At 30.7% G+C, this 14,144-nt stretch overlaps 1 protein-coding gene across 5 annotated transcripts in view; it reads left to right on the forward strand.

The window, feature by feature from the left end:
- Positions 1-14,144, forward strand: part of Cbs (Cystathionine beta-synthase) — a 39,908-nt gene that overhangs the window by 23,708 nt on the left and 2,056 nt on the right. For all 5 annotated transcript variants that reach the window (XM_075365914.1, XM_075365917.1, XM_075365913.1 and 2 more), the window contains exon 7: positions 11,323-11,415. In XM_075365914.1, the coding sequence (XP_075222029.1) occupies positions 11,323-11,415 (93 nt within the window). The remainder of the gene's footprint in view (positions 1-11,322; positions 11,416-14,144) is intronic.

The following is a 14,144-nucleotide window of genomic DNA, read 5'->3' on the forward strand; positions in this document are numbered from 1 at the left end:
AGAAGCTGCTGTTGAAAATTATTTTGAGCAGATATGTATGTACACATTGAACAAGATGATATCATGTTATTTTTTAATTAGCATTATCTAATAATTCATTAAGAGTAACATTATTTCTGTAAAATAAAATATTTTAATTGTATTTTAAATAAATTGGTGCAAAGATTTTTCAAATGGTTCAAAGATTTATTAAAAGTGGAAACTGAAGTAAAATTGGGCCCTTTCTTGTATTATGTTGAATATGAAAATAGTTCTGTTGTCTGTTTGGTAAAGGGTGGATATTGCAATTTTTTAGAAATATGTGACCATTCTTTTTGCTAAGATTGCACATTTGTAAATAGAAACACTAGGCTGAATTATGATGTTTAATTTTTTAAACATAGTTCTACAAAATTCATAGTTTTGGCCAACAAATAATGATCCAGTGGCAGTAATTTGACCTGGTATAGTCTTCAGGACAGTAAATTGTCAACAATTCGTGACTAGTAAATAAAAAGACCAGTATGTAAATTCATTTTTGAAGCTTCTGTTTTTTCTCTAATGTCTTAGTAAATGATGAAACTGATATAAATAATTTATTAAATTTTGTAATTAGTACAATTGTTATAGTTTTTTTTCTCATTTTCTTTATTATGAAAATAATTATTATTTTTACATTTATTAGTTTCAACTCGTATAACTAAAACTGTTGCTCAAGAATTTTCAGATGATTTTGGAATTTCTTTAAATTTTCATTACTTTTATTGATCCCTACCAAATGAATTATTCATTTCAAAATGTCTATTTTCAAATTGTTCCATTCCACGTCGAGCCATCCAGTGCTGCGATCTAATGGGCGCTAGCGCTCACTGGAAAGTTAAGCTCGTACTAGCATTCTACGTTAGAATCCCACATGTGGTTGCATTTTTCATTTCGTCTGGATGGACAATCAGTGTTACTCATAGTTACTAGCATTTGGCGCTCGAATCTGATCCAAGGCGGTCACGTCATACTCTTAGTCCGGATGGATTCCATTCTTTGTTCGGAGGAACATTAGCTTTAATGTTATATTTAATTTTATATTTTTTATTTTTGTATGTCAAGTTATACATTATTTTACAATTCATTAAACCATTATTCAACAAGCAACAAGGTGTTGTCTTCATTCATCACCTATGAATGTACAGTCCAACCTTGCTCTAAAATCTACCACACGTTTTTTGGCCCTCTGGGCCAGATAAAACAAGCAGATAGCCGGATAGTTAAGTGGACAGATCTACCACATCTCTTTATGGTCATTCATCTTCACATTCAAGAACCAGATGGTCAAGTCGCCATACCTACCGGATCAACTACTGCATCTGTTAATAGACATTTCATTGTCAGGTCGTTGTATTAACAACACAGACTTAGCCGCTCTACAGCATTCATCCATGGGTTTCGATAAGGTCAAACCAAGTCAACAACACAGTATTTATAATTTATTTATAAAAAGTGTATCAAAAAATTAAGATGTATGTTAAAATTGCAATTAAAAATTAACATTAGTAAAGCATTCAAGTTCATGAATATTTCAATGTTTTATAATACGGTTAATATTGTATCTGTGAGGCTAGCCAGGTATAAGAAACCAACCCTCAATTCCAGTTTGGACAAGTTTCACTTTATCGCTCTGTACAAAATACACATGCACATATCTCAGGCAATCTTACTGTTGTTCGCTGATCTGCAAACAGCAGATGTTAACAATATCGTATCATATTTACAACCAAGCCAGTTCATTCAACTTTATGTATAAGCTATACTTTAACATTATTGTTGTATATGATATTTACCTTTAACCTTATTTTATAATAACTTTATTTCATTCTAATTTAATATTGTTTTGTGTATGATTCCAATAAAAATGGAATTCCAAGGATTTAATTAGAAAACAAGGCATTATGAAGAATAGTATAACCAATTTAAAAACATTCATTAAAAACTTTGATCTTAATTCAGGTGATTACGATCTATTTACCATTAAGTTTGATAAACTGTTAGAATATAAACTATTTTTCGATGTTCAATCTGAAATCGAATTGCACCAAGATGCGACTGATAAGGACCTTGAAGTCAGAGACATTTATGATAACCTTTTCTACAAACTTAAATTAAAACATAAAAAATTAGAAAATCATTTCAAAATTTTATAGGTAACTGATGCAACTAAAGTGATTAACAAACCTAAACCAATTTCTTTAAAACCTATACAAATTGAGCCCTTTCACAATGATGTGAAGGCGTAGCATAAATTCTTTGATCTTTTTAATAGTTTAGTTCATAACCGAGAAGAATTTTCTAATGTTGAAAAGTTTCATTACCTTACAAATTTCTTAAGAGGCAATGCTCTTGACGTAATAAAAAATTTATCAGTAACGTCTGAAAATTATGAAACTGCAATAGAATTACATAAAGCTCCTTATGATAACAAAAGGCTAATAGCAGCTAAACATGCTTTACAAATTATTCATTTAAAACCATTAATAAAAGGAAAATTCTGAAAATTTATCTAAGTTCATTGACCAAGTTAATTCAAACATTAATGCATTAAAAAATCTAAATATTAACTATTTAGGATTTATTGTAATACAGTTAATTACACAAAACTTAAATTTAATTACTTCAAGAAATTGGGAACAATCATTAGAAGGTGATGAATTCCCTGATGTAAATTACTTGAATCCACAGACACGATTCAAAGTAATAAAAAACCGTAGCCGTCTAATGTAAGATTTAGCGGCAAAAAATATGATTATTCAAAACCTAGTTCTAGTAAAAATGTATTTTATGTAAATAATTCTATGTGTTCATTATGTAAAACTAGAAACCATCCATTGTATCTGTGTGATAAGTTTTCTAGTTTAATGTTAATGAAAGAAAAAATTTGTATTTCAAGAAAAATTGTCTTAATTGTTTAAGTAAACAACATGTTGTCAAAGATTGCCCAAGCAATCATAAATGTAAAAAATGCTTATTGAAGCATCATACACTAATTCATTTAGATAAGGCGCTGCAAGACGCAGCAAATAAATGTTCTAAGCAGAATCAAGCTCCTTTAGCAAATAGTTCATATTTCATCTTAAAATCAGAATCTAACAAGTCTGTTTTACTTGCAACAGGAATAGTTAACATTATGAATAAAAAAGGTAATTTCATCCAAGCTAGAGTCTTACTTGATTCCGCTTTGATGATTTCATTTTGTACTGAAAGGTTTGCCGCCAAACTTGGGCTTCAAAGCAAACCTGTTCTCATGCCAATCCAGGTATTAGTAATGTTGTTATTAAAATCTAAGCTGTTGATTTAAATATTAATTCTCATTTATGAAAACTTTAATTTTAATTTGAAATGTCATGTACTGTCATTTATTACAGATCTGTTACTTAATGGTTTTGTAAACGTAACTGACTGGGAAATTCCTTCTCAACTTTTCCTTGCCGATCCTAATTTTAATATTCCTGGGGAAATCGACATTCTCCTAGGAGTTCGATATCTTTCTCTACTTAAGCCTGTTCAATTAACTCATAATTCTAATCATAGAAACTCATAATTCTTCAAGAAACTCGTCCTTGTTTTATAGTCTCAAATCAAATCCCTACTAATTGTATTTAACGGAAAAACGATTCAGATTCAATATCGCTTTTTGTTAGCAATGAACAGCTTTCCTCTCAATTAGAGTCATTCTGGAGATCTGAAGAGATGATTGTTTACCAACCAAGGAGGAATCTTTCTGCGAAAAACATTTTGTGTAAAATACCTTTCATGATGACAAAGGTAGATTTGTTGTATCTCTTCCTCATAAGGAAAACTTTGCTTTAGGAGATTCTTATGAAAATGCAAGGCATCGTTTCAATTTGTTACATCGTAGATTTCAGAAAAACGCTAAACTTAAGGAAAATTACTTCCATTTCATGAAAGAATATCAAGAATTAGATCACATGCAACCTGTAGATTCATCTTGGTGTAAGGCTCCATCTAAAACCTTTTATTTGCCCTACCATGCAGTATTTCGTGAATCTTCCACCACTACCAAAACAAGAGTAGTATGTGGTAGTAGTGTGAAAACTTCAAATGGCCAATCATTCAATTCAATTCTTGTTCAGTAGTATAACAAGATTTATTTTCGATTATAATTCATTTTAGAACTCGCAACTACGTGCTATCAGGAGACATTCCTAAAATGTACAGACAAATTCGCATTAATCCTCGAGATTTTTCATTACAAAGAATTCTCTGGTATAATGATACCAACTCATCAATCATTCCATATAACTTACAGACAGTTACTTATGGTTTAGCACCTTCAAGTTCTCTAGCAACGAGATGTTTGATTGAAATTTCCAATCAAAATGAAGCCTCTTTTCCTCAAGCTTGCCAAATAATTAAGCAAGAGTTTTATGTCGATGAACTGCTTACTAGTTTTGATAACATCGATCAGTTGAAACAATTATAGAATGATGTTTCGTTATTGCTTAGCAAATATGGACTTTCCCTACATAAATGCCATTCCAACGTTCCAGATATGTTTGACAGTTCTGATTCTTTCATCAAATTAGATAAAGTTGAAAATATCAAGACACTTGGGTTATTTTGGAATCCTCAAGGTTATGATTTCATTTATCAATTCAAACCAGAAGATAATAATACTTCTTACAGCAAGCGTTCAGTTTTATCAGTTATTTCTTCATTGTTCGATCCTTTGGGTGTACTTGCTCCTGCAATCATTCCATTTAAAGTGTTCATACAAGAGTTATGGTGCGCTAACCTTCAATGGGATGAAGGTTCTTCCCTCTCCGCTAGCTGCAAAATGGAATTCTCTGTTTTCTTAGCTCATATCGTCAAGTAATTTTAAGATTCCTAGATTAGTTTAAGTAAGAATTATCAATTGCATGGCTTTCGTGATGCAAGTAGTAGCGCATATGGTACTTGTCTTTTCGTCAGATCTGTTGATAGCAATGAACACATTGAAACCCACTTATTGTGTTCAAAATCTAGAGTTGCTCCAGTCAAGCAAATCTCTATTCCTAGGTTAGAGGTGAATGCGGCTCTTTTATTATCTCATTTATTCAATAAGGTTAAGTGTATTTTAGGTATAAAATTTGATTCAATCCATTTTTGGTCGGATTCTAAAGTAGTATTTTACTGGTTGTCATCGCTTCCTAATCTATGGAAGGTATTCGTCACAAATAGAGTTTGCAAAATTCAAGAGGTAACTAAGGAATGCTTATGAAGCACATTCCTTCAAGGGATAACCCTGCAGACATCCTGTCACGTGGTTGCATGCCGAATGCATTAACCTCATCACAACTCTGGTGGAATGGTTCGTCTTTTCTGAAACAAGATGAGAACGCCTGGCCATCCAATCCGCCTATCATTTCTATGATTCTGCCAGATTTTCTCAAGGAAGAGAAGAAGTCTAGGAAAACTAATGTGTTTTCAGCTGCTCTTCAAACTACAGAAACGTTAGAACTTTCAAAGCCATTTTCCTTGTTTGTACGAACATTAAACATATTTTCATATTGTCGTTGCTTCATTTATAATTTAAAAAATAAAAATAATCATATATTGTCAGATATGTCACCAGAAGAAATCTATTCCACATTGGAAATTCTTATCCGTCATGGTGGGCGGCATACATCTGATCCTACTCCACTTACTCCTGGACATTTTCTTACCTTTGCTCCATTAACTTCCTTCCGTACCTGATCCTGATTTCTCAGGCATTAATGTAAATAAGGTTACTAGGTGGCAGCTTATACAAAGAATATTAAAAGACTTTTGGAAAGCATGGTCTATCGATTATTTACATTCCTTGCAGCAGAGGAACAAGTGTAAAATTTTAAATAATAAACATTTGTGTTGGCAGTGTAGTTATAATTAAAGAAAGTAATCTTCCTCCACTGATGTGGAAATTAGGAATAATTGTTGAAGTGTATCCAGGTAATTATAGACTAGTTAAATTAGTTAATGTGAAAATTAATAACATGATATTAAAAAGAACTATTAATAAATTGATTGTTCTTCCAAATTTACATACTTGCAATGACATAAGTCAATCCAGATGTAATCAATAAGATTTATTTAATGTCTTCCTAACGTATTTGTTTATTTAAATTTAAACAATTTAACATTTGTTTATGGCTTGATCTAATATCAGCACCCCACCCTTTTTTTTCATTCAAGCATAATTATTTCTATTGTCGATACATTTTAGCTTTCATAAATTTTTTCTAGAAGGAATTTCTTTGTTGCATTTCTTCTTTTTCAATTTGTTTGCCAATTTCTGTTCTTCATATTCTTTCTCTTATTCTGAAAGCTTCTCTTCTCATTACAATATGTATACCTATTTTGGTTTTTATTTTTATGTAATTTATTATTTATTTTCATTTTATTAAAATTAAAACTAATATTTTATTATAAGAGATTATTAATTTGTACAAGACCGTGATCTAATTATTTTAGTTAGAATAAACACACTTTTATTATTAGTATAGCATATTCATAACACTACTTACTGCCTTAATGTGTTTATGATAATAAATAATTTATTTTTATTGTGCTCAAGACTTTTTATTTTAGAACCGGTTGTAGGTGCTATTACAGCACCTGATTTTATATAAAATAAAATAATTTAAAAAATATAATAATATATAATTAAAATAAATAAATAATTAAAACAATATAATAATAAATACAAAATAATTATATGTAAAATTACTAAAAAGAGTATATATATATATATATATATATGTGTGTGTAAAAATGATGTTTAAAAAAATACGAGGGTAAATAAAATATAAACTGAAATTTTTGTTTTGTAATTTATTGAAGGATAATAAAAATATAAACAATATTATTTTTCTACATAATTTATTCTTTTGGAAAAACATTTTTCCCAGCGGATAGGTAGCTTTTTCATCCCACTATCGTAAAATGAAAGTGGGTGTGACATCAGCCAATTGCACACGAATGCTTCAACAGCAGCATCGTCTTCAAATTTCTGTCCTCCAAGTGCTTCTTTTAGTGGCCCAAACAAATGATAATCACAGGACTATAAGTCCAGATTGTATGGAGGGTGCTCCAGTGAAGTCCAGAATAAGGATACAATTTTTTCTTGAGTTTGAGCCGCATTATTGGGGCCAAGTGTTGTGATGCAGAATGACGTCTAAGATTGGAAATAGATGTCTTTTTTGACGTTATGTGAGTTTTGCTTTGTCTAAAAGTTGGCAGTAGTGCACAGAATTCACTTTACAATGTTCAAGGAGAAAATCAGCATGCAAAACTCCTTTGAAATCAAAAAATACTCTGGCCTTAATGGGTACAGTTTCTCCCTTTCTTCACCACTCCGTACTTGCCTGTTTTGATTCTGGGGTGTAAGGTGCACCCAAGTTTCATCACAGGTCATGATTTAATGCAAAAAGAATTCTCCTTCAGCTTGGTAATGACTCAACAATTGCTGGCACACCTCTAGCCAATAGAGCTTCTGACCTTCAATGAGAAGACAAGGGACCCATTGTGCTGCCACTTTTTTAAATCCAAGATCGCCAGTAATGATTACCTGAGCACTGCCATAGTTTATTCCGATTTCAGAAGCAATTTCTACAATTGTTAATCAACGGTCGTTCTCAATAAGGCGACAAACCATGAAAACGTTTTCAGTTGTAGCACTTGTCCTTGGGCGTCGTTGGTGACTTTCATTTTCAACTGGTTCTCATCCTTCTGAAAACTGCTTATGCCAATCATACCCTTGAGTCTTTTTAAGTGTATTGTCCTCGAACTGTACCTGAAGTCTTCTCACAATTTCAGATGGTTTCACACCCTTTGCCGAGAGAAATTTAATAATACATTACACAAAGTTGCAATGATACCTTCTGCTCTGACATTGTGATACTGACTAGAAAAAAATAGTGAGCTGGCTTTCTAAGAGTGGGATACTCTCCACCCATCCCTATGTACCATACTGAGAAGCCACGCCCCTCTCCATTAGCCCTGAGTCAACGACAACGAAAATTCTGGTTTATATTTGATTCACCCTCTTATGTTTATCTATTAATATTATTAAGAAGAAAGATTATAATTAACAAGCAGAAGCAGGTCAAATGTTTTAATAACAATCCCTTGTAAATAATTATTTAATCACTTGGTACATACAGGCTGTATCACAAAGTTCTCTCAGACTTTCATAACCTATTCTACTAGTGAAAATAATGGAAAACTTTTTTATAAATATAAGTTGATATATTTCTTAAACTGCTTCCTTTGGAAGTTATGGATAGTGAACGATTTTGCATGGATTTCAGCTACCCTGGTGAAATCAGGTCATACTGAAATTTGTAGGATATTAATTAAGGAGCAGAATTAGTGATTTCTTATGGTTGTTGACCTGAAAATTCAAATAAAATAAGTCTCAGAACTGTGTCTGCAGAAGTTTTTGAGAAATCTGGGGAGAAATCCAATAAATTGGGGTAAAAATCCTGCTTTTTATGTTTGATAACTTTGTTAAATGATTAATAATAAACACATAAAACTTTTAAACAAAACTTGTAGAAAATTTAATTCTGAATAAAATTGTATAAGATAAATTTAATAAAACATAAGGTAGTTAGAAAAATTTGAATTATATTTAAAAATAATGCAGTATTACATTTGTCAGAAAAATGTTTATTTAATGTAAACGAAAACCATATCTTTTTTGGTAATGTGAAAAAGATGCTCTTAAATGCTTTGATTTGTAAAATCAAAATTTAATGTTAAAATTCTTTTAAAAACTGAAAATTACAAAACAATTGTAAAATTAAAATATTTAAACAAATGAAAATTACGTAAATAACTTCTTTTATTAATGACAAATATAATAAATTATTTGGAAAATTATTATTTCAGATTTGGCAATAAAATAGCAACAGCTGATCAATGATGCGAAATACTGTATTGATGTTTAAATCATTCTGTTAAGTTCATTAAGTATATCAGGTACTATGAACTTGCTGTTATTGGTGAAGGTTTTCTGTGAATTTTAGTTTGAAGGTTTGCTATTATATATTACTACATAATAGTTTCAGTTTGCTATTGAAGTAATGCCATACTTATTTACAACAGAGGAATACGTTGATATGATATTTATTTTGGGTGTGTGTAATGATAATGCTTCAGCTGCTGAAGTAGAATATAAAACATGTTTTCCAAATCGCAGGGTTCCAGATCCGAAAACAATAAGCACGACTTTTCTCAATCTTCAGGAAACAGGTTCACTACCTAGTATTTTACCAGCTACGAACGATCTGTCCAACATGACACTGTTATTGATGAAATTATTATCAATGGAGTTTAATGCATTTCCTGTACATCAGTACAGGATGTCTTTTCATCTATTGGAGTTTTGGATTCGATGCAGGATAATTAACACAACAAATTTTATCCTTGTTATAAACAGCCAGTTAAACATCTACTCTCAGGAAACAGTCCCCTTCGCTTGGAGTTTTCCAACTGGTGAAATACAAATCAACAACTCTGCAAGTAAGTTTTGTTTACCGATGAGACAAATTTCACTCGAAATAATCTCAACAACTTATGCAGTGAGCATGCATGTGCAAAAGTAAATCCTTATGAAATGGTGGAAGGCAATTTTCAATGCCAATTTAGTGTTAATCTATGTTGCAGCCTTCTTCACAATCAGCTGTTTGAACCCTTCATGTTACTTTGCCACTTAAATGCTTAGGTCTACTTGCACTTTCTTCAGGAAGAATTGCCGCAGCTGCTTGAAGATATTCCTCTAACACTGAAATGCAAAGTATACTTCTACTGTGTAGGCGGGCTACCCTACTTCTCTTGTGCCATTTCCATTTGTTTAAATCATTATTTGCCTGAGAAATGGATCGATTTTGGAGATCCGCATTCCTGGCCAAGATTGCCTGATCTAACACTTGTAGAATTTTGCATCTGCGGATGGATGAAAAATATTGTATAGAATACAAAAATACATCCTCGTGAGGAATTAATTGTCTGCATTATGAATACGGCTGAGCAACTTAAGAACAGCCCTGAACAACTAAATAACACAACAAAAGTAGTACAGAAGCCTGCCAAGAAATGTGTTGAAAATGGCGAGCTCATTTTTTAACCTTTATACATATTTTGAACAACTTTATCTAAACAAAATTTGAAATTTTCTAACTTTTGTTTGTTTTATTCAACTTATCTTACATCATTTAAATTCTGTACAAGTTTTGTTTAAAAGTGTTTTGTGTTTATTATCCATTTAACAAAGTTATTGTATGTCAAACATAAAAAACGGGCTTTATTGGTTTTCATCCTAAATTTCTCAAAAACTACTGCAGATACAGTTCTGGGATCTATTTAATTCAATTTTTCACTTCTAAAACCATAAGAAATCATTAATTCTGCCCCTTAATTAATGTCTTAAAAATTTCAATACGATCTCATTTCACCAAGGTGACTGAAATTCAAGCAAAATGTTTCACTAGCCGTAACTAGCAAAGGAAACATTTTCAGACATACATTTATATGAATTTTCTCCATTATTTTCATGAATAGAATAGGTTATGAAAGTCCCAGGAGAACTTTGCGATGGACTCTGTATATTAATATTAATCATAATTTACTAATGTAACTTTTTAATAAACACGACACGTTAAACACAAACTTTTTAAGAGGAGAAAAATGGCATTATGCAAATAATAATTTGTAAACAGAAACTGAAACAAATTACATAAATTTTAGATTTATTACAAGTTTAATTTTATGTGACTGGAAAGCTTTTTTCTTAAAAATTACTTTTTATTTTTCGATTGATTAAATTTAACATGTATTATAGAATTGACAACCACTCCAATCACTCTTAAAAGTGTATTTTAAAGAATTATTTATATTAAAATATGAGAATTATTGTAGACCAAATTTTGAAGATAAGTTTATGTAATGATTTGCAGTTAATTACAAAAATAAATATATGTGTGTACTTTATTATAAGTAAATTTGTTATGCCAGAATCATAAAAGTGAATACTTAATTATGTCTAAAGAACTTAAAAACAATTATAAAAAAATATATTAAAACTAATTATAAAATTAGAATTATTTATAAAAAAGGTTTTATAAAGAAATGCTCTAACACTATTATTTAGTTGGTTTATTATTAAAAGAATGAAACCTGTTTTGAATCTTTCTTCATTTATTACTGATCAATAATATTTCATTACAGTTTAAATAATATTGCACTTTAGATTTTTATGGACTATAAATTAATTTTTCCTACTGGATTATGGGATGATTTATTTGTTTTCAGATCGTGGTGTAGTAGATAAATGGATAAAAACATTTGATAGTGAATCATTAACAATGGCTCGCCGATTAATTAGGGAGGAAGGGCTTCTTTGTGGTAAGCAATGTTAAGATAATACAATACTAATTGATCTTTGTTTTACATTTATAATTGTTTTTCAATCAAGAATAAAATTTTTAGTAGTTAAAAGGCTGTGAGTTAAGCATGAGGACTACCTATAAATTAACTTTCAGTTGAGTAATAAAAATAAAAATAAAAATTGGGAAAGATTACTTTTTAAAAAATTTATATACTACTTGGTGGATGATTACTTCTCGACAAAGTCATCACCCAAAAAAAATTCATGCCCTTGTTTTATCATGACACAGCTCGTCAAAAGACAAGGCAAAGAATCCATTCATTTGGTGTCTCCATCCATGTGTTCATTATTGCTTTTGAATTGTTGAGTAGCAAGTCAGTCCTTCAATTTTGTGAACAAATGAAAATCAGATGCTGCCAAATCAGGGCTGTAAATAGAAGGTAAAAAATCGTATCATTTAAATCTGTTTAGTATACCCATAATGCTTGCAAAAATGCGAGGTCGTCTAAAAATACAATCCCTTTAGCTAGCATTACTTGTCATTTATAATGTAACATTCTAATAAGCTTTTTCAACATTTCACCACAAATATCTGCGGTTACTTTCATACTCGGCTTCATAAATTCTGCCAAAAAAATTCCTTTACATTTCTAAAACACAGTAGCTGTCATTCTTTTTGTTCTTTATTAAAGTTTTTTGATATCACCAATCATTGGCCTAGGGGGTGAAAAAATGGGATTTCGAAGACAAAAAATATCATACCTTCCTTAATAGGCACAGTATCGAATCTGTTTAAAGTAGTCATTAGTCCTCTAAACATTACCTAAAACTTTTGTCTGAAATAATTTTTGATATGACCAACCCTTACAGCAAGGGATGGGCAAGATATTGCTGGAATTGTAAAAAGATGGGGTTTGTCGTATGCTAAACATGTGGAACTTTATTTCACATGCAATCATTGTTGTATTGAGTAAATTTGAAATTTTTCTTAAATTTAAGGTAGAAATTCGGAACATTTGTAAAAGAAAATATATATACTGTCTCTTTCTTCTTATTCATTTGTAACAGTAAATCTGTTTATATTCAACTGGCCTATGTTATCAGCTATTTTATAGTAACAATGTATCTAATTTATTATATTGTTCAGTCTTCATCTACACTTCATACTATATATATATCATCCACTTTTAGCATATTCAACAATGTCATATTTATAGTGTAAAATTTAGAGATTATATTAAATTATATTTATCATGGCTGAAAAATTTATTTGAATTATGAACCAGCGAAATTAAGATATAGAATTAGTTAACCTAACCGAGGAATTAAACCAAGGTGGTTATTGATTTGAACATTGTCTCCAACAACAGAATTGTCAATAAATTCACTTCCTTTATTCTGGTACTGCTGAAGAAAATTCAATGCCATTCCCATTCTTTTCATTCTATGGACAGCCGTGGGTTGTTTGGTAGTTTTGTGCACAGTATTTATGAAAACCCATTCTACCTGTAACAATTCCAGAAACAGTGTACCTTGAAATTTAAAGAAAATTTTCACAAGTTCAGTATTTGTAAAGCAATGTTTATCTTGAACAAGATGTTCAGTTTTTTCAACTAGTCCCTCACTCATAGTATAATACTGCCATATTCTTTCCTCTAGTGCACGCTTTGCTGAATTTCCCACACCATCACTCACACATTATTACCGTAAACTATACTTAGTCATCAGTGGATTTCAGCTGCAGATGTTTTTCCGCTTGCAAAAATATAAATACTACATATCTCACAAACATATCCCTTAGGGGGAGGAACCAAGGAAGGTTCAGTAAATAAAGGAAACCATAATCAAAGAACTTGAGAACTCCAAAACTCATCAGGGATGCTCCATGAAAATAGTAAGCTACAGCAAAGAAGAGATATTCTCTTTCGCTCTTAATATTTTAAAAACCAATATACTTCTTTGTAGTTGATATGCTACACTAAAATTTATCAGTATTTATTTCAAAGGTGCTCAGTGTAAAATATTTATTCAAAATTTAGAGATTTCATTAAACCACCCTTAAGAGGATTGACTGGGATCCCTAATCTCTCTGGTCTCCTTTGAGAAGATATATTCCTTAATCTCTGTATTTCTTTGGACCAGTTAATAAAGAAATTCAGCCAAAATTGTTTGAAAACATATATCAGAATTTCCCTTCAAACCACTTCTAAAGTGGTGACGCTGAATTAAAGAGTGAATCTCATAGTTACTAATTGTGTAGAAATTAGAATTTGACTTTAAAATAATTCAATAATTGTCCCAATAACTGAAATTATTGAGGCTTTCCTTTTCACAATCCTTAAAAGAGAGAAACAGATTAAATATGGATTTCCAAACGTCTATCTATATTTCTAACACTGCATATAAATTATGAATTTGTCAAGTTGCTGATTATAAATTATATGAAAGTGTACTGGGGCATTTCCATTTTAACCATCCTTAAGGGGGGTAAACTTTGTAAAGGACTTTCATATTCCAGTTTACTTTAGAAATGTACTGGAACCATTTAATAAATGCATTATGTGAAAACTAAACTTAACTTCAGATATTCATACATTCTGTTTTCAAGTTGCATTGATCTACAGTGTGTGTCAAACTGGTGGCTCGCAGTGACCAAAAATAAAATGTGAAAGTAAAAAATACCTTATGGGGGAAATAGTAAGTAGCATTCACAGTGGTAATTCTTCTGTATTGACATTATACTACT

This window comes from Lycorma delicatula, chromosome 5 (genome assembly GCF_047948215.1).
Source record: "Lycorma delicatula isolate Av1 chromosome 5, ASM4794821v1, whole genome shotgun sequence".
In the NCBI taxonomy this organism is placed as follows: Eukaryota; Metazoa; Arthropoda; class Insecta; order Hemiptera; family Fulgoridae; genus Lycorma; species Lycorma delicatula.